Raw genomic sequence first — 22,042 nt, 5'->3', positions numbered from 1 at the left:
CATTAGTTCATTACTGATGAGTGAAGCAAATGTCTAATGACTCATTTAAATTTTAAAGTATTTGCTTATACCTAGTTATTGTTTTATTTGGTTATTTTAGTTAATATGATACTGTCTGTTTATAGTATGTTTTATGTTTCTTTCAAGTAATAGGTACTTAAGTTCACGAACTAATTATACATTAGAAAAAATGGTAGTTGGTACTTAAAAATACATTTATATGAACATTTAAAACTTTTACTCTCCTGTTCATGTATGCGTATAATATAATATACTGGACTTGGACATAATTTTTATATTATTATTCACGCAGTAAAATCCGTATTATTATAAATATAAATTATAATTTTTTTAGATATATCATGCAGGTGAATTTTTAAAAATTATAGTTACTTCCCAACTGTACGAACTACATGTTTTAAAGTAAAAATTGACTGAATTACGATAATTTAAAATTTTTTTTATAATTTAACTTGAATTTAGCGTCGACTAATATTTAATAATCTGTTCATTCTATTCTATAATTAATGCTAATATTAAATTATTAAGTAATAACTGTATAGGTAGTATCGAGTAGATACTGGATTCAACGATCTTAATGCTATTTAGTATTTAGTAAATAGACTTATTTTATCATGGTAAATTGGTAAATACATTCTTAACCGTTGTGGCGTAGTAAGTTCTCCTATTCTGTGATTGAACCATGATAACATTATCGTATAGAGTTCAATGTCAGCGTCGTGCATGTTATCACTTATAATTATAATTAATCTTAGATCATATATAAGTATTAATAATAATTAATCAACGAACTAACCAAGATATTGTAACCAACAACAACAATCGCGCCAATAAAAAATTCGGTGGTTCCCATTCGGTTGGTTACCATGGTAGTAGGTATCAGCTACCAGTCGTGCGGTTGTTAAAGTGTGTTAAATGTTAACGTTAAGGTCATTTATTTTCGTCTGCACAGTTAGTAGCACCTCTATGTTATATTTTGTAGATAATACGTTTTAATTATTTTCGACAATCGACACTCATTACTCAGTAGTTACTAGTGTTACTACTCACTAGTCAGTACTGTGTAGTCTGTGCGTATTGCTCATCGTTTGTAAAAACGTTCGTCAGAGTGTGGATAGGCGAGTGAAATTCTACTGTCATTACTTATTACTCATTCGTAGTGAATTACACCCGAAAGTGCTCCTCTCGTCGAAAGTTTTCCACAACCCTTACACGAGATTGCTTGAACCGTGTCCCACCTTCCCGACCACCTCTTGAACGTGAAAAACTTTTCTCAAACGACACGTTATCCGGCACGCGCTACCACCCGCTCGTCATCCTCCCACCCACTGATTACAGATGTACGAAGAGTGAAAATGATGTGAGCTGCGGCCGTCGGCAAGCCAATTTTTTGTTCATTGGGCGGTAGTGCCTCTCCCTTTACGCGAGTCTACGCGTCTGTTCGAGTATCCGACGCTGTTGTGACTTTGTATTTCGTTTATTTAATAAAATAATATTCCAAACGAACCGACGTGTGTCACCTACATTCAGCAACTCCAGTTTAACGTTCCGTTTTCATTTTTTGAATTTTTTTTCGCATGGTGTAATCGATATGAAAACCGACTTAAGCATAGAGATGCCAGACGGACGGCTGAAAAAATTTGGTTACAGGTTTGTACATAGTTTTGTGACTTGTTTAAAATATGATGTTCGCACAGGAGAGGATCTGGAATTGAATAAATTTATATTTTGTACTCTGCATTACTTATTATCAAAATAATTGGTTTATTATTAATTATTAGTCATCATTGATATGTTAAATTGAAATAATTTATCTGTCCTTGTTTACGAGATTGTTACTTTTATTGCCATGTAGGTAGGCGTAAGCATGATTAATAATTCCATAATAAATTTGCTAAAATTATTTTTTTTTTATCTACTTTAGGTTAGGTACAACTTGAAATTTATATCTGTATATTTAGGTATATGACTAATTTTTATTATTGCTTTTTATGGAAATAAGTGTTAGGTACCAAAACTCCCAAACTTTTTCTATGAATTTACCAATCTAAATAAGTTGTATGGATTATTTTTAAATTTTATATATACAAAATGACTGTTTTAAAAATGGTTGAAATGTATTGAAGTTTTAATGATTTTATCAATTTACAATAATTTGAATAGATAGGTAAAATACTAAAATATATGTAGGATGTTCAAGGCTAAATAATTGTATTAAAATCTGTGCATTACACTTTAATTATCTTTGCAAAACTGCTATAACCTTGTTCATAATTCTATGAATTATTATATTTTTTTTTAAATTATAGTTAAGTATTATTGGCACCCCATGATTTTTAATTATTTGTATTAAGGTACATATTTTAATTATTAATAAGTATTAATATTCATATACATTTATTTATGTTTCTTTAGGACCTTAAAAATTCTTTATATCATTATTTATCATAATTAGAGAAACTTAAATATTGTATATTCTTTTTAAGAACATGCTATACCTGCATGTTGTCATAAAGCAAATCTGCATTCAGTAGATCTAATGTTGTGTTGTTATTTTTAATTTTAGAGCAAATTGACCTATTATCAAACTTAAAGGTAGGACATTATCTCTTATCTCTTGTCAGTTTCTTATGATATTTTAATTTTTAAGCGAGTTATGAGCGTTTTTGTGTTTGTGTATTGTAACATACTCATAACTTGCTTAAAAATTAAAAATATTAAAAACCGATGACAGATAACATATGTTTTTACCCTTAAGTTAGATAATAGTTTAATTTGCTCTAAAATTAAAAATAACAACAAAACATTGATTTTACTGAAAGCAAATTTGTTTTATTTGTAAGTTTGTAAGACACTAAGACGTAGACAACACATAGGGGTATAGAATCCTCTTAATGTACCTATTATTAGTTGGTACCTAGTTTTAAATCTGGCTCTTACTATGAATAAAATAAATACATATCTTCAATTATGCATTTCATTTAAAATGTAATTTATTTACCAATTGTACCATAAACAAAAATTGCATTTAAACTATTACAAATTAAACTAGGTATAAAATTGTCTTTCGAAGTTGCATAAATAATTAATGAATTTAATTGAATCATTGTGGTTACTAAATAATTATGTTTAAGAAATCAATGGTTTTGCTATTGATTCATTAAATAAGATTATATTAGGTATTTTATTATTATTTATTGTTATTTTACATTTTATAAAATATTCTCTAGTTTCAATATATAATACATATCACATATATATTTAAATACACTTTACTAGTATCTTGTATTTTTTTTAGTTTTGTTTCTTACTTTAAAAGTTATATTAGATAATAATTTAATATGCAAAGTTTTTTTCTATTATAAATATTGTTTTGAAAATAATCATTTCTGTTTTAATCTGTTCAATTTGTTGAAAGCTAAATAAAAAAGTTTAAGATATAATAATATCCTGTTCAAATTAATTTTCATAGTTGGTAGACGATGACTATTGCACAAAGGCTTATAGATCCTCAACAAAGGATAGTTAAACGGGTATTGTCAAACTCCCGCCAAAAAAAACTATGATAATAATTTATTTAATTTTAAATATACTAATATTATTTATTTATTTTTTGAGGTCCAACTATGGAATTAAACTAATTTATTTATTTATTAATTTTAACAATAATTATAATAATAAAATAACAATTTTTACATTTGTCACTGTTAAATAAAATATTATCGCCCTCTTTCATAAAGTCGAAACTCTTCACTGAATCTTATTCTATCTATATTAATCTACTCGATAAATTATGTATTTTTATTTTTTTCATATATTTTATTTTTCTCCTTTCATTTTATCACATATTACCTTAATTGTTGAAATAAAGGTTTCGTTTGAAATTTCTATAAAAATTGTCATATCTTTTAACAAAAAGTATTTAAATTTTGTATTTTTATAAAAATATGTTATATTTTAAATTAGAAAATTTTTTATTTTTAGAGCTACTGTAACCTGCAAAGTAATCATCCGTATATTATTTGTACTCATCAACAACATCTATTGTATACCAACATATTGTGTTTGGATGATTATATTTTTCCCTTTGCGGAAGATTCATCCAAATCTATATTGGAAACTTGAAGGTTTATTTTTCCATTGGCTATTAGCAATGGTTTCTATGTGGTCTTGGTCAGCTGGTTATGACAGTAAGTAATATCTTTTTTTATTAAAAATTCACTTTGTTTAAATACCCTAATTTTGTCCCATTATTTCAGAGATGCTGGATTATCTCCTCTCTCATGTCTTCATATATATTTGTTCCAGTTCATTATTTTTTATTATTTTTATATTGTGCTAATATTAGTATAGATTGCAAATGTTTTTTTTTCATGAATAATTTTAGTTGTTTTAAACATAATAAAATTGACTAATTTTAAAATTTATAATATTTGATATGTTTTTTATTTCAGATGTTAAACATATTTAAATGTAATGCTTATTTTTTTTATAGTTGTTGAAATGGGTGATGATATTAGATTATGTTTGAATGATCGTACACTGGTGTTAGTTAACCACCAATCTACAGCAGATGTGCCAATGCTGATGACAAATTTTAATTCCAAGGCTGGAGTGTTGCCCAATATTATGTGGATCATGGACAGGATATTCAAGTTTACTAATTTTGGTATTGTTTCTATTATACATCAGGATTTTTTTATCTTATCAGTAAGTGTTGTTTTTTTCATTCTTTCAAATTTTAAAAATCTATTATTAATTATTTAATTTTTTTAGGGTAAAGATCAAAGAGAACAAGCTGTTAGAGAATTAAGGACTCATATTCGTGGATCATATTTGCCTCGTCAGCGAAAATTAATTATTTTATTTCCAGAAGGCGGATTTTTAAGAAAAAGACGAGAAGCTAGTCAAAGGTAAATAAATTAAATAATGAGATTATTAAGCACATAAATATTGATTAATAATTATTAATTAAAGGTATGCGCAGAAAAACAATTTACCTTTATTAGAACATGTTACGTTACCAAGATTAGGAGCTTTTTCAGCAATCATTGATGAACTTTCACCAAAACAAACAAAATATGGTGGTGTGACTAACAATAATACCGAATTCAGTAAGCAATTCCGTTAATTTTTATATAAATATATTTTCATACTATAAATTATTACATAAAAATATTTATAATTATTATTATTTATTACCAATATAGAATAAAATTGTTTTTCACCAACTCTAATACATTATTTTTTAATACATTATTGTAGATGAAAATACCGACAAATTAGCATGGATTTTGGATGTAACAGTTGCATATTCTGAAGGAAGACCGTTAGATTTACCCACTATTATTATGGGTCAAAGAAGAGCTTGCCGTACACATATGTACTATAGATTATTTCCCAGTTCACTTGTATGTTGATTTTTTAAAATAACATTTTGATTGCATTAGTTGTAATAAATTGACATTTTCAGGTTCCTAGAGAACAAGAAGAAATGACTCAGTGGTTGTTTGATCGTTGGGAAGAAAAAGAACGTCTTTTAGAGACATTCTATTCTACTGGTGAATTCCCTAGTCACAAAGGATCACGTCAAACAGCTGTTATCCAACAAGATTGTGTACGGTTCCTTATATTACATCTATTTTTTATTGCATCATCATATGCTCACTACAGGATTATTCATTACTTGATTGGATTAGTATGGTAAACTGAAAGAAACAAAAAAAAAAATAACAACAAAGAGAAGAAAAACAAACTTTATCTATGTTTAGATTTTCTGTATTCATATACTTATTTTATGTATGCATAACTTATATAACAGCTGGTAATAAAACCAATGAATAGATGTGAATGAACTGTAGGATGTATAAAATACAAAATAAACATTTTTATAAATAACATCAACATATAAGGATATCACTTACAAAATAACTTAACTACGAACGAGTTTAGTAACTGTGATTTACTTTATGTGTTACATATTTTGTTTAAATTATCATATGAACATCAATGTTTATTTTGTTTTCTTCTAACTATTGATTTAATTTTTTTTTTTTGTAAATATCAAGTAAAATATTGTAATATTAAGAATCATTATTTTATTATTGTTTTTTCTTTTTCTTATATATATATATATATATATATATATATAGTATGTATATATTATATATACATATTTATATTAATAAATCATAGACTTTGTAATTTAATGATAAATATGATTTACTAATACATTTTTATTTTATTTTGAGATAAACCTTATAATATATTGTGCTTGTGATTTGAGGATCATTTCAATCACGCCTCTGAACCTATAGGTTTGATGATTATATCTTGCACCTGAAACAAATTGTTTTAACTATTAAACTACGAAAAAATTGTACATTGAATATTTATTATTTTCTGATGTATGAATATTTTGGAATATGGTTCTCCAAGAGTTAACATACATTTTAATGATAAATTGAAGCTTTGTATTTATTTTAATGCGTACAATTTTTTTGTATGCCAACTAATGTGTTTGCAAGATATCATGTTAATTATTAGTCTTCTGTGTTGTGACTGTGATAACATTTGTATAATATATTATATTATATTTTATAGTATACGATTTATTCTTGTATTGTTATACATTTTCACTTTAAATTTACATTTTACTTAATTAAAATCAATCACTGTACAGAAGACTTGTAGATTGTAATCATCCATTAATTGTATTGTTTTCCTTACATTATGACATATTATTTTATAAATCATTTTTATTTTTTTTATAATCTCATGTGTGTATATATATATATATATATACACTATTTTCTCTGAAAACCATTTTATACTATTTTTTTTTCATTATTATTTATTAAAACAATTGTCGTTTCTTTTACTACTATTTTACGTTAATTGTATTTTATATAATATATATATTATATATTTTTGAGTGATTGAAATTATTACATAGAAGCATTTTGTATATCATTATATGAATAAGTAAAAGTAAAATGTATTTTTAAATTCATTGTAAGAAAATTGTGTTAGTTTTTAAGAATTAATGAGCCTAAATTGCAACAGTTAAAAGAAGGTTGTTGTTTGATTCCAGAACTATTGTACTTTTTATGGAATACTTACATTTTGTAATGGTTCTGTGATGGCCAAAATTAAAATAAATAAATACAGTTTCCTATCATAATTTGTTTTAAATTAAAAAAACTATTTACTTAAATATCTGGCAATAAAATTAAAATTTATAATTTTTAAATGTTTAAATAATAAATAAGCTGAATTGTATGGTTGTATCATTGATTATAATTTAATGAATATTAAAAAAATTCTTATGGACATAATGAGTGTATTTATAAATCAAAAGATTTTAGTATTATAAAAAAAAATTAATTTATAAAAAATAAAATTGTGAGGAGTTATATTACTTGTACATGTGGAGGAGTAGCCAACACAAATTCAATGGTTGATGCTATATCTGCTGGAGAAATACTGGGGTATGCTTCGTATAAATGTTTATCAAAGCTTTCTCCCAAGGAGTTCTTGAAAATTGATGATTTCACAAGACCAGGACTGAGACACGTGACCTTGATTGGACTTTTCAACGCTCTTAATTCTTGTCGCAACCCTTCTGTGAGTGCTCGTACAGCGTGCTTAGTCGCGGAATAGAAGTGAAACGGACCATATGAAGGAACATAATGCGCCAGATTACTATATACCAGTAAAAGACAGTGAGTTAAATTGTATAAATGTACGATTAACGGTTTCTTATCATTTTTTTTTTTTGTACCTGCTCAAATGAATAATGTGAGCATCTTCTAAATTACGACTATTCATGGATCTTACCGCCTCACGTGAACAAACACTTAACGCTATAACATTAACGTCCAATATTCTTTTCCATTCCGATACAGTACCATCTATATTAAAAAGACAAAATATAAATTTAGATTAACCGATTTTTTTCTAATTAAAATAAATACTGATAATTTACTTATAAGCCAACTATAAATTGATGAATTAACAGTGCTATGTAGAGTAATTAATTAATTAATTATAGTTTAGGTATAGTTACACATCTATTATTTTAAAATAAAATAAATAAATCCTATTTTTGTCTACTTCTATAGGTAGTGTTAATTATTATTTTTTCAATAACATTAAAGATCGAACACAATACCTCCGTTTTTTATTGTTAACCTTTCATAGGTTTCCTACTTATTACTGAGAATTTTTTTAGTGAAGTCTTTGATTATAATTATAATTATTTATTGATTTTTAAAAATAAGAATAATAAATTGAATTTATAATGTTAAAATGTTTACCTAATATCTATAACTTTAAAAATCGATTGGTACCTATCCATAATTTTTAAATTTTAGCACGCAAGTATTTATCACTATAGTTACAACGGTGGATAAATAAATTATAAATAATAATATATAATATATAATTATAAATTATATTTATAAGTTATAAATTTATAACTATATTATATACTTACTTACAACCTACATAATACGTAAAGTATTTAAAAAGTTAATATTTATTTCTTTGTTAATATTATATAATGTGTTTCCAGGACATGAATCAATAATCAATTTTATCCTTATGTTTAATTTAATTTATTGATGTACGATGTACCGATAAAAGTAGGGACCTGTTCACAGTTCAGCCAGCCATTTCTTTACAACTTTTTGTCGTGCGCCAGTCATTTATTTTTTATAAATTATCATTAACAGAACTACAAATTAACTGTGGAAGAAGAAAAACAACAGACTTGCGAGTAAAAATCTATTTTATTATTATACATTTTTTAAAATTATTTAATAAACTAATGGTATAAATTTAATACTTTTTTAAAACTATTTTGGAAGATTTATAGAGCTTTATGTATAAGCATACTTTTTGCTTTATTTTAAGTGCTTTTCTTTAGTTTTTTGTTGCTTCAAAATCCGTTCTCTAATAGTCTAGTTATTAAGATTCTTCAGGTTCCTACCTACCTAATGAATTTGTATTACCATTACCTGTATAGGTACAAATCCTAACACGATATATTATAGGCATCTCTTACCTAGTTATAATAATAATCATACAACGATATAACTCTGGCAAATTCGATGTGTTTCGGTATCCAATACCTACTACCTACTTAACTACTTATAATCGGCTGTATACTAGTTGCGGCCATGGATGATTTTTGAGATAAGCACATATAACAGTTGCGGTCACAGCAAGGACTGAGCTTTTACACTGATAATAAAATGAATTAAAAATTTAGAATTTAAATTATATAATAGTAGTATGATATTATAATGAGTACCTAAAAAATTTAATTTGAAATTTGAGCTGAATAAGTAATCCAATCTGGAAATTTTGTTGGTATGTACAAGTTCCATGATTTTATATTAGAGTTGACTTTAGAGCCATTAAATACCATTAGATGTAAGTTTATACTATATAATATACTGTATAGTAATCTTAAATGATTATTAACCGTCACAGTAGTTTGTTAACTGAAGTCGATCACTGTTGTTTTTGAAATATATTTAATATAATATAATATAATATAATATATTTTTGTGCTTTTATCTCACTATTGAGTTATTAAAGCGCAAACAGTGATCACAATTAGAAGGTAACCTTTTAATTGGTTGACCGCAACTAGGGAGTACGTAATTTTTGATTTTGACCGCAACTAGTAAACACCGCTATAATCTACCGAATTTTATTCCTGATTATTAATAAATTATATATGGTAAATTTAACTTTTTATGGCGCGTATATATTTATAAATGTATTAGGTATACATAATACATTTATAGAGTGCTTATATTATATTAAAACAAGCTATGGAACATTTTATGACGCAACAATTGCCAAATTGGTTACAGTTGGTACAGAGTTAATATACTTATATACATATATATCTGGTAACCTGCAGCACATTATCTAGGTGTCTACTTAGAATAATATGATATAGGTATTGTATCACTTATTAATGTATTATATTATTATTATATGATATTATATTGATGGCGCCAAAGTATAATAATACGTTGGTATATAATGGTTATGTAGGGCAAAAATAATAACAGATTTAGAGTACCTACTCTCGAGTCAATCTCCATTATCTCACAATCGTCTCGCTTTTTCTTTCTGAAAACTGAACAGTGATTTTGCATTACTAACTTTTATATGAACTTAATTTATTTAGCACGGTATATCCACCCAATACCTAGATATTAACAAATTATGTAAGTACGAACTATATGAGTGTTGTCGTACATTCTTGTCTATTGTATGTAATATTCGTATATATTTCGTACATTTTACAATACCTAAGGAAATGTATTAGTTATTTATAATAATTATTATATAATAAATGAAAACACTAACCTGCAATTTTTTTGTGATACATCTTTGGTATAAGATATATCATATGATAAACATAATATAATTTTGTATTAATACATAATATAATAAAAATAAATTAATAATTTTTTTTTGCATTTTACAAGTTATCTTTTGCTTGTCAGTTATTCAAAATGAAATACCAGTTACATTATACATTATAATTCGTTTTATAAAATTCCAACTAGTGGCCGATACTGTTATAAACTGTATTATACCCAGTCACTTTAACCAATAATCAATTGATCAATGAATAAGTTTTAATTTTCAAGTATTTTAGTAAGTGTTATACAAGCGCTATTGATATACTTATCCTAAAATTTAAGGAGCGAAATTGGTATATTGACCTTAAACAAAAATTTTGTGTTAAGCGCAATTGGTTCATGCCCTACACATTTATGGCCTAATCTCCAGGTACAATTTAAAAATATAGATTTAATTTGTGGCCTAATTTCCTGGTAGTAAAAGGTAATCTAATATTTTATATGAAGCAAGTTGATAAAATGTGGCCCAATTACCGACTGCCCGTATAGTCACTGGTTATTGGACTCACTTCCAGTCCAGAGTATCTACTACGAGTATTTAACCAAACCTATTCTAAATAAATGGATCAATAAGACAAAGAGAGTATTGGAATAAAAAAATACATCCATTGGGTATACATTGTAATAAAAATGTAATTTAACCAATAATTTTAAAATTTCTTATCTAAAAATTTCATTATGTATACTGTATACACTATACACATATATAGGTATATTTATGTGAAAAAAAAACGACTCATGAAAATAAAAATAGAAATGATTTTTTTTTCATCAAAAATGTTATTTTACATTTGACTTTAAAATATTTATAAAATCGAAAAAATAAATTAGTACAATAAGAGATAATGAATCCAATAAGTGGCGACTACGTAATTCAATATTTATAAGCAAATAAGTGTGAAAATAATATTATTATTATCATCATCATCAAAACTCATATACCTACTTATATTGCAATTGACGTAGGTACACCGGTTTAGCTATAGGTACCTATGTAGTAGAGATGAAAATCAATACAGCTATATAGACATTCACATTTTAATAGTATATATAATTATATTATTATGACACGTGCGTGTTAAATATTTCACATTGCAGTTGCAGTACCTATATAATATTATTTTCGATACAAAACCAGCTGAGTATGTTTATGCATACTACCCACGCGGCACTCACTCCCGACCTAAATATTCAATAGCGTATTTAAACACTTAAACATTCAAACGCTGTACAATATAATCTATACTTAACAAATTATTTTAAATTCTCGACGAGTCGATAAACTTTAATTTCACAATTCTAATTATTCGTTCGTTCTACAGTGCCGTGTTTCCCAGTAAACGTCTTATACTTTTATTTTTTATTTTATTTAATTATATGGGATTTGCCATTTTACATTTGAGACAATTGTATTAATTATTATATTATAGCTGTATAGGTCATGGGTGGATCCAGGGGGTCACCGGCGGCAGTGCCACCTCCGTTACAATAACAAGTAATACCTATAAAAAGCTTCAGAACAGCTACGATTTTAGAAAAATAAAATTATGTACAAAGAGAATATCAACAATCATCAGTGAAAATCCAAGAAGGTAGGGTTGGCATTAGTAATTTGACATATACGATTGGTTTGTTTTGTTTGTAAGTTGTGGGGGCTCTAGGAATATGGAAAATTGTATTAGAACGTGTAAGATGAGAAGGAATTTTAAAATTTACTAAGGTTGATAAAGTATAGGAGATTCGACTCTGTTAAGTAAAATATTATTGAACAACTTCGTACTTAGCAGACGTCTCCTTCTCACCTTCATCATTTTAATAATAATAATAATAAACTACAAGAGAGTAGTAGTGCCAGTAGTGGTGCACGAGCATAGCTCCTGACATTGGCACCCGGAGGGGGCAAGCTGGGGCATTTGGCTTTTTCAAAATTATTTTTTAATTGATTGTTTTAAGATAAATTACTATTTACTATATATAACAAATTGAAATTGGTTATATAAATAATAGGTTACCATCATTATAAAAACATTAGGTTAGATTATTTGTAGTCGATTTATAATTGATTACCTATATAGTAAAATTATAATATTTCTCCTTAAATTCTAGCATTGCTTCCCCCGCCCTAGAAAATTTTTTACGGGCGCCTATGGCTCCTGCATCGGCTGAACCACTCATATACGACATCATAACATTCATAACAATATGCGCTACCAACTGTATTTTAAATTACTGACGGCATTTTTGAAGATAACTATTAGGTCACAACCTAGATCTTATAAAGTAGTTGCGGATGGTAAGCGGTAACTAGGTATCAATATTGATTAAAAATAATAGTTATTTATTCATTATATTATATTGTTGACATCGTTTGATAGTTATAATGCATACCTATGAGTGTAGACCGTCCGCCGACACCAGCGTTGTTTATGAGTACGTCGACGCCACCGAACGTTTCTTCGACCCATTGAAACGCTCGTATGATCTCTTCCTCGTGACATAGATCCACGTTTAACGGGTAGAGGTTCGTAGTTTTTTTTTCATCTTTCAGTTCCTATACGCAATTATAGATAAACATATTTATCAAATATTATAAGTAAATAATACACTACATAGACTTCAATCAGTACCTATTACTTTAATAATATTTTTATTTTAATTTTTTTTAAACAATTAATATCGTACAAAATCAATGTCATATCTAACACGCAATTATTGAAACCAATAGCGTGCTGAACAATTTTCAGAACAGATGCAAGCTACCATTTTACCGCCCATGCACCAACAGCTTTTAATTAAAAAATATTATTATTAAAAAGTTTTATCTCACTAAATCCATTATTATTCGGACTATTTGATATGACCAACTAAAAACCCAATAATTTTGATCTTGAGGACAAGTTCCTCAAAAAGTCTACTTCAACACCATAGCCGTAACTATGGTGAGGCGCGGGAGGCGCTTGCCTTGGGTGCCTGATGTTAGAGGGGAGGGCGTAAATGATGCTACTTAAGAAAAAATATTATTGATAATACAAGACATCGATCCGTAGATATAATGTTCAGAATTACATACTTGTGACTAAAAATTGTATTTCTTGTATTGCTCGAAACTTAGTTACTAATTTTTAGATATTTTAGTATCTTATTATATTATTAGTATCTTATTAAGAAATATTAAAAACTGCGAGTGTCACCCCCATCACCCAGGTGGCGCATAACTAAAGTTCTATCTCAGGATAAAAGATGGCTCGGTACGGCGCTTGTTCAACACGTCATTGATTGAAACCATCATATATATAATTACATGTTTATCAATTTATCAAATGTATAGTACCAATACAATATATTATACATATAATTATAATTAGTCGATAAACCGATTTTATTGATATACCTATTATAAATGGTTGCCTAAACAGTATATAATATTATGTTCATATCAAGCACATGTTATTTTATTTTACACCGTTTAATCGTACTCGGATCTAATATAGGCATATAATAGGTATTTATTGGGTACCTATATGTGAACATATAACGTAATCTACAAAATATTTAAATTTACAATGATTGATTAATCTATATGGTATGCCTAATGTAGGAAACAACAAGCTTAAATACCTACTTGGTGAAAAATTACCCAAGTATAAAATTAATGTGTCTGTGTGTGTGTATTTGTCTAAACTTAAATTTAATCATATTTTATCTAATTTATAATCTAATTACTGTGTTATAAATTATAATAGTTTCAATTAACTAAAAATAAATAATTAAATACATACGTATTATTATATTATACCTATAAGCTATTACCTATTTAGTCTATTGTACCACTGCAATTTCTATGAAGATAATTGTTTTTTTAGATCAAAATAATATATAATTTATTAAACCATTACTAAACGTCGGCACATTTATTGTAGTCTTTATGCACGTTGCGAATGCACAACATATACCTATATATGACTTTATATATAAAAACATAATATCTTAACTTAATATGTACCAATAATGCAATATATAGAATATATATATATAGTCAATAATCGTATAGGTTGTTTGCGGTAACTAGTAAGTAGCAACCTCTATAACAGACGTCTTGTTTACATTATAGAAACACTGAAACGGTACACTATATAATATTATGAAAATGAAACGAAGAAGAGCGATGGAACCAGATTCTTTCGAGATAGATTTTACTTTTCCTCGGTTCATACGATGCGTGCTCACATAATACTATACGTGGCTTACGTAAGTATAGAAACACGTTCATTTAAGCGTGAGCCCTAGTGCCGCAGGGGACCAAAACGAATTTCATGCTACTCCCTAAACACATATTTGATATGTGTTTTACTAATGATTTTTTTATTAATCTTTATCCTTGACATAATAAAAATTTGGCATGCAAATCAAAATAGTTGCGATGAAATATTGTAGCAACTCATATGTATTACGTTTAACCGGTTATCCAACAAGAAGGCATGTCATAACAGGTATCAGTAAAGTGTTGATAGTGTTCGCGTATAAAAATTATATGATAAGTGATAACAAATTAAAAAAATAATATAATTATGTCTTTACTTTCCATTTTTCTATTTTTTTTAAACATTGTTATTTACTATGATAGACAGTAGTTAGTTACTAATTTATTACACATTTTGAAGCTGTTTGTATTTTGTAATTTGTAAATAATATATTATACAGTAAAAAGTCTTAAACACTGAGTTAAAAATAAATAACTTAATATTTGCGCGGGTACTCAATTGTTTAACAAATTTTATTTGTACTTATTAATTTTTCGATAATTCTATTAATATTTAAAAGCTATTGGCATCTATATTTTGTTTTATTTATTATTTTAAGCTTCTAAATAGTTTAGGTGTCTAAAGTGTCTTAGTTAAATTCAATAAATTCAATACACAAGTTGTATGTGTCCCAACCGAATATTTATATTAGTGTAATTGATAGAACTTTTAGAATGTACTAATAGTATAATACATAAATATATATTAAAAACTAATGATAATATTTAAAAAAAATTGATTTAGTCAAATTTTAATACTTAAATAAGAAAAATTTCGCCTATTTGTTGTAAAAACAATTAATAAAAACTTGTTTTGAATTTTAAATAGTGAAATGCATTATGATAGCAAAAATACCTCCAATCATTACTTCACTGAAAAAATTACATTAACAGGACGTCGAAGGTAAATTGTTCGAGTATCAATACAACACACTGGGCTTCCAATTGTAGATATTCAGAAAGTAATAATTATGTAATAAATCTAAAGATACCCATTGAAAGATTAGAATATCTACTATATGAGTATCGAGTCTTATTAAAAAAAAAATACCTACCCACTGTTTTTACTATGAGAAATTTGACGTTTTTCAAAAGGTCGAAAAAAAAAATGTCAATTAATGTTTTGCAAAAACACTTTTTATAGGCACTATATAATATATTATTATAATTATATATACCTATATTTTAAATTTACTTTTATTTACTAAATACTAAATTACAAACCAATGTTATTTCTAATCGTATTTATTATCAATAACAATAATGTTGTTTCAAATTGTCATATATTATTGAATAATGCAAAGTTAATGAAAATATTGTTTTAGCTAAAATTAAACAATACAAGTTAACCTATACCATATTGTTTATTTTAAACGAACACGACTCGTTGTCAGTGTTGTCTCACAATCTCACATAGCTGCAAATTTAGTATACTGTATAATATATACAAAGAATAATATACGACGAACAATAAACATATTTCAAACTTAATTAGTGGTTTGTTGGGTGGTGACTCAGAGCCAAAGGTTCATAGAGTAGCTTCAAATGTTTTTAAGTAAGTACCTAATTATTGTACTAATTCAATTTTTTTGATGACATACGTTTTGGGGACTTGTGCGCAAACGAGATATACCAGGTATTGATTTTAATGATTAACTTTTAACGTCCTAACATATTTTAATTAATATAAATGTGAGAGCCCCGTGGTTTTACTTTAAGATTACTAATTACGGAGAAAGGGTTAAAAATTTCTTCTGTATACCTAGTATATAAATTATATAATATATAAGAAAACCATCACGAATCAACAAGCAAGCTGCTGCAGTTTAGTCAATGTGGATACTTACCAACAAGAGTTCGGTCTGCTTGTCGATGGCCACGACTGCAAGGTCCAAATCTAACAGTCTCTTAGTGATCGCCATCCCTATACCTCCGTTGGCGCCAGTCACTAATGCTACTTTGCCTTTCCACCGGTTCATATTGGTAGTCATTATATTTTTTCAATTTAAAAAATAAAAAACGTATTCCAAAATGTTGAATGTGGACGTTATGTGTAACCCGATATCATTTAATATTATTTATAACACCTACAAAATTATTGTCACTATTTAGATAAGTTTGTGTCGGGTAATCCATTGGTGCGTGCACGCACATTAGCGACTGTTCCAACGAGTGTCTGATTGCGACTGCCACCGGTTCGGATTTTGACGCGGTGCCGTAATTTGTTATCAAATAGTAATATTATAGCAACGTCGTCATCGTCATTTCTCGTTCACGGCCGGTGGTCGTTGTATCGGGAAAAGAAAGAAGAAATTAAAAATTAAAACTTACGCAGTGGAAAAAAATTACAATACTAATCAGTCGGGTCGTAAAAACTAGGTATATAACTGTGAATAATAAGCATAAAGTTTAAATTATTATTATTTTTTTTTTTATTGTATATAAACTGTAAATATTATTAAATTATTCTAGTAATCTCAAATATTGTATAGATGTGTATTGTAAAAAATATGATAGATAATCAATTAAAAATAAATAAAAATGTTACTAATAAGTAATAATATATAGGTGATTTTAATGTTAACTGTTCATAGATTTTGTTTTTTTCTAGGTTTCATTGTTGAAAAGTCCTCAATGATATCTCCATATCCTAATGAATAATGATATGTCAATTTCCATAATTATTAATAAATATGGCCAAAGAATTTAATGTTTCTTGCAGCATAGTAAATAAGTTGATCGTAAATAATTTTTCATTCTTTTTAAAATGGAAAACGAACGTTCGACGGTATAGTTAGTAGTTGGTGTTGAGACAAATATTCGGAGTGTATTGTACCTATATTCTATAGAAAATTAGATAAGCTATAATAAATTACAATTGTCGACGTCATCGACAAGTTCCTGGGAAAAAATTAATATTGCTTTACAAAAAATAAACGAATACAAAATCCAAATGCACCATTCAAAATTTTTAAATGGTAAAATAAATCAAAAATTATGTAAATTTATTACATAAAAAACAAAATAAATATTTAATACAATTTTAACGCTCTTCAAAATGTGCCGCCCTGTGCGGCCACATAGTTTGCAGTGCCTTAAATCCACCCCTGCGGACAGTGAAAATAATTTTTGTATTTTACTATCGATAATATCGATAACAAAACATAGAACGCTCGTAGACAGTCTCCCAAAATTTATAGATTATAACCTATAGACTATAAGCCTTGGGAAGTTGGACAGTCCCGGCCGTGCAGGTACTCATCACGTGTATACGTGGTCATATGATCAGTATTGCTACGCCCCCACGGCCCCAATACCCCTCTTTAAATCATATGAAAAATATTTATAAATAATCAAATTAAAAAAAAATTACTGTAAATATTATATTGTATATTTTAGTTATAACTAATATTATAACAAACTCAAAACTAACTAAATAAAAAACAATTCATTTTAACTATTTATTTAAATAGTTCCATAATTTATCATAAGACGTATATTCTAGAATGCAATAGTAGTTAGAACAAATATAATGTGGAACAAATATTTTGTGGCACAATTTGTTGTGATGATTTAAGATAATTAGTTAAATAATAATAAATATCTTAATAATTATTAAATCTATGGTAAGAAAAATTATTATGATGTTATCACGTGCGTTTTGATAAAAATTCAGAATGATGCAGTGTCCCCTGCGTTCCCCTTAAAAATAAAAGTAGGGGTACGCTAAAATTTCTGAAAAATTAGTCGGGGTACTCCTTCCCCTGCGCCCCCCTCCCAAATCGAGCACTGTACCTCCCTTTAAAAAATTCTGCTAATGCACAAGCAACCATGTGTTTGTACTCCGTGCCTACCATAATATATTAATATTATATTATATATTATTAACTTCTTAGAAAAAATGTTGGTGCCACAACTAATAATCTATACGTAATTATGTCATACTTGTTTTTCTTGTTTACGTGATCCTACAGGTTTATTTTAAATTTTAATGGAATTAATATTTTTATTTTAAATTTTAATGGAAATAATATTTTTATTTTAATGAAAATATTTTTAATAATATATTACGGGAGTCTCTTGATTTATGTATGACTATATGAGTAGGGTTGCTTAATATTTAAATATATAAAATTGTATTGCAAAATCTTAATATTATATTATTAATATAACAACATTTTAATAGTTAACTATGGAATTTCATTTTTAATTAATTAATCAATTTATTTAAAAATTGTATAATATAAATGACTTAAAAAGTTATATGAGTGTAATTTATCTATTCTTACTACGATCTTTATTTATGACTAGGCCCGATTATAATAATAATCTATGTAATGAGTCAGGCACTTATACAAAAAAAATTTCGGGAGGGTTTACAAAATAAAGTGATACAAATTGTGCTGTGACATAATAAAACAATTTTTTCTCCGTTACTCGACATTATTTCGGAAACGGCCGGAGGAGGGGGGGAATTGAACTCCCTGTATACGTGCCTGTAATGAGTGATGACCAGCTAGGGTTTGTAAACTGCGGCGTATGTAACAAAATACTTATAAATGTTGTTTATGTGTTATTTTATTTGAAGTGTTATTTAATGCAATTTAATAGATAGGCTTTTGCTTTATAGTCTGTACCTAGTAGAATGTATCTTTTTTAAAAAATTACTATTAAATCACTTAGTCTTTATAGTCTCTTATAATATCATTCATATTTTATTCTTCTATCAAATCTATCAATTCTTTTTCTATCAATATTTACACCCAACTTGCAACTGCCTGAGCGATACTTATTGGACTCTATGTTAGTATGTTACACGTCACAGATTCGTAATAAACTAATAATACATTTACTGTATAGTCGTATAGGTATTTGAAATTTGAATCAAACAAATGTTAAACTAGTTTTAAAAATCATAAGCTAATTTACCAATTATACTTACCAATTTAGAACATCGAGGTTTAAAATGCGTTTCAAGTAAAAATCTTTAGGGAATATTGTTATAAGTAACTTCTTTATATATATTTGTATAACTGATAAGTTCGGTAATGCATTTTACATCGTTTGTACTAAAATTTACATTAGTCTAGCTAAATATTATCAATATTTTATAAACACTTATTTTTTTTTTCTTGTAATAAATCATATTATGTATGTTGCATATTCAGCATTTATATTACATTATATTACACGTATAGGATTTATATTAACTATAATTAGCAGTATCATCATAGGCATTAAGATACTAAATAGATATTATAGAACTTACTGTAGAACTGTACTACATAGGTGTGTGCACGAGGGGTTCCGGGTGTGGCTGGGCACCCCCCCCCCCTCGACATGTAATTGGGGCCCTAAAATTTAAATACAATAGCATATATCATATGGGTTCGTATTTTAACTAATGTTATTAGAATAAAAATGATATTTCGGGATAAAAAAAAATAATACAACGTAAACTATTTTAAATTTGCGTGGTAAAACTTATTATGATTATATAACAGCTAGATTTTATTGACTATAAAAGTAAAAATAATAAATAAATATTGCAATTATCTTGAAAATAGATTTTAGATCCAACTATCTAATGAAATATATTATATTTCTTGGTACTAGTAATACCACTGATTAATATGTGATATAATGAAGTAATGTTTATTCGTGCATTATAATTTATTAATATATGTTCATGTCTTTTTGAGAGGGTCCAAATTAAGAAAAGGGCCCGAAAAAATTGTAGGCACCCTCTGAAATTAAGGTCTGCGCACGCCTATGCTGTACTACTAATATGTTATCAACACCTGTTATCGATAAATAATCGGATCAATTGTATGAGTGTAATACGACTATGGTATTCTGGAAAAGTTTTATATTATCTCTTTTTATTTTTATTTTAATGATGCCAGTACGTTCTCTGACTTGATGCGAGCCGTATATTACTGTTTAAAATTAAAATTTTAATTTCCAGATACATTTTATAAAAAAGGTTACATTTATTTATTTACTATTCAGAAATTAAATTTACATAAGAAGCTTGCAGTCAACAACTTAAAAGTAACTAGATAAAAAATTGGTTGTATAGCTTATATAAATAATAGATATTGTATATCATTACTTTAAAATTTTACCAAAACTATTTGGTTAAATGATAATATTTTTTACAGCTTTTATATTATGTCCTATGTTATTCAAGAAAAATCAGCTATTCAATTACTTTATTCAGTATTACTTTTCTAAATATTAGCTAATTATAAGATTTTCCTTAATTTTAGACTTTTATACTTGAAAATAAAACTTCAAATAATCACAATCGTCGTTAGACTACTACTCAATACTATTATTATGTTTTATTTTATTTTTACATATTCAACACATTATTATAGGTATGAGTAATATTACTATATCTTTACTTACAAGAGATTCATACATCAATAAAATAATATGAAAAATACAAAGGTACGAATACTGAAAGAAAACACTATTATTATAATAATAATATAAACTATCATTATCGATGTATGGTTGATCCTTCAATCTCCTTCGATCAGAATCGTTTTTTCGTATCCGTTTAGGTACAATCATTTATCATATTAGATAATTGGATTCAAATTTAACACATCTATTTACATTTATCTACTAAATAATGAAGAGTATACCACTCGAAACTTACTCTAAGGCAGAACGGTGAACTACCCGGTTTTTTATTTATAAAATTTAAATAAATTAAACTTGTGCCAAGTATACTACAACAGTACAACATAGTCAGTCACTATTATAGCTATTTCCTATAACTATATTACGTCATAATTATGCAAGTTGATCGAATACATGTCTTCCTGTATATTTCAACAGTGGTTAAAGGTGCATATTAGGAAGTTTTCTGACTCCCTCTCACAGCCTCGCCTAAATCGTTTAGACTATTTAATAATCATTATGAACTCATAAATCATTTTTGATTTTTCGTAGTCGATCTATTAAATACATTCCACTCCCCTTGGCTCTTTATTTTTCACTGAATATTGATTTCGTTTTTGTTGTACACTCGTACATATCAATACGGAGTTGTAAATTATAAGAACATTTTATAAACCAATGACGTCTGCGACTTACCGCACATATTGTGTTTACGGCTTGATGTATGACCTACTGGGTCTGTGGGCCAAGGTGGTTTGGTCTCGACGGGTGTGTGTTTACAAACAACCATACCTATGTCCTATATACTACAGGTAAGTAGAGTCAGCATATAAGTAATATACAATAATAATAAAAA

The 22,042-nt window shown here is 27.1% G+C and overlaps 2 protein-coding genes across 3 annotated transcripts; one reads left to right on the top strand and one right to left on the bottom strand.

Annotated features, from left to right (window-relative positions):
* The first annotated feature begins 1,612 nt into the window (after nucleotides 1-1,612).
* Nucleotides 1,613-6,078, top strand: LOC113550477 (acyl-CoA:lysophosphatidylglycerol acyltransferase 1-like). The gene is made up of 7 exons (XM_026952332.1): nucleotides 1,613-1,671; nucleotides 4,006-4,211; nucleotides 4,517-4,731; nucleotides 4,798-4,934; nucleotides 4,999-5,135; nucleotides 5,287-5,432; nucleotides 5,495-6,078. Exons 1-7 carry the CDS (start codon nucleotides 1,613-1,615, stop codon nucleotides 5,726-5,728), a joined length of 1,134 nt encoding a protein of 377 aa, XP_026808133.1. The 3' UTR covers nucleotides 5,729-6,078.
* On the bottom strand, nucleotides 5,595-16,960 carry LOC113550480 (dehydrogenase/reductase SDR family member 11-like). 2 transcript variants are annotated; one of them, XM_026952355.1, is made up of 6 exons: nucleotides 16,620-16,960; nucleotides 12,861-13,023; nucleotides 7,805-7,934; nucleotides 7,443-7,725; nucleotides 6,279-6,360; nucleotides 5,595-5,729 (listed from the first exon to the last, which is right to left on the bottom strand). In XM_026952355.1, the coding sequence occupies exons 1-5, from the start codon at nucleotides 16,761-16,763 to the stop codon at nucleotides 6,319-6,321; spliced, it is 762 nt and encodes a 253-aa protein (XP_026808156.1). In that variant the 5' UTR covers nucleotides 16,764-16,960; the 3' UTR covers nucleotides 5,595-5,729; nucleotides 6,279-6,318. The 2 variants fall into 2 exon arrangements, with proteins under 2 accessions (XP_026808156.1, XP_026808148.1); XM_026952347.1 differs by lacking the exon at nucleotides 5,595-5,729 and having other exon boundaries at nucleotides 6,185-6,360.
* Nucleotides 16,961-22,042: the final 5,082 nt, after the last annotated feature.

This window comes from Rhopalosiphum maidis, chromosome 4 (assembly GCF_003676215.2).
Source record: "Rhopalosiphum maidis isolate BTI-1 chromosome 4, ASM367621v3, whole genome shotgun sequence".
NCBI lineage: Eukaryota > Metazoa > Arthropoda > Insecta > Hemiptera > Aphididae > Rhopalosiphum > Rhopalosiphum maidis.
Note: the sequence above shows the minus strand (reverse complement) of the source record. Positions and strands in the feature narration are given on the sequence as shown.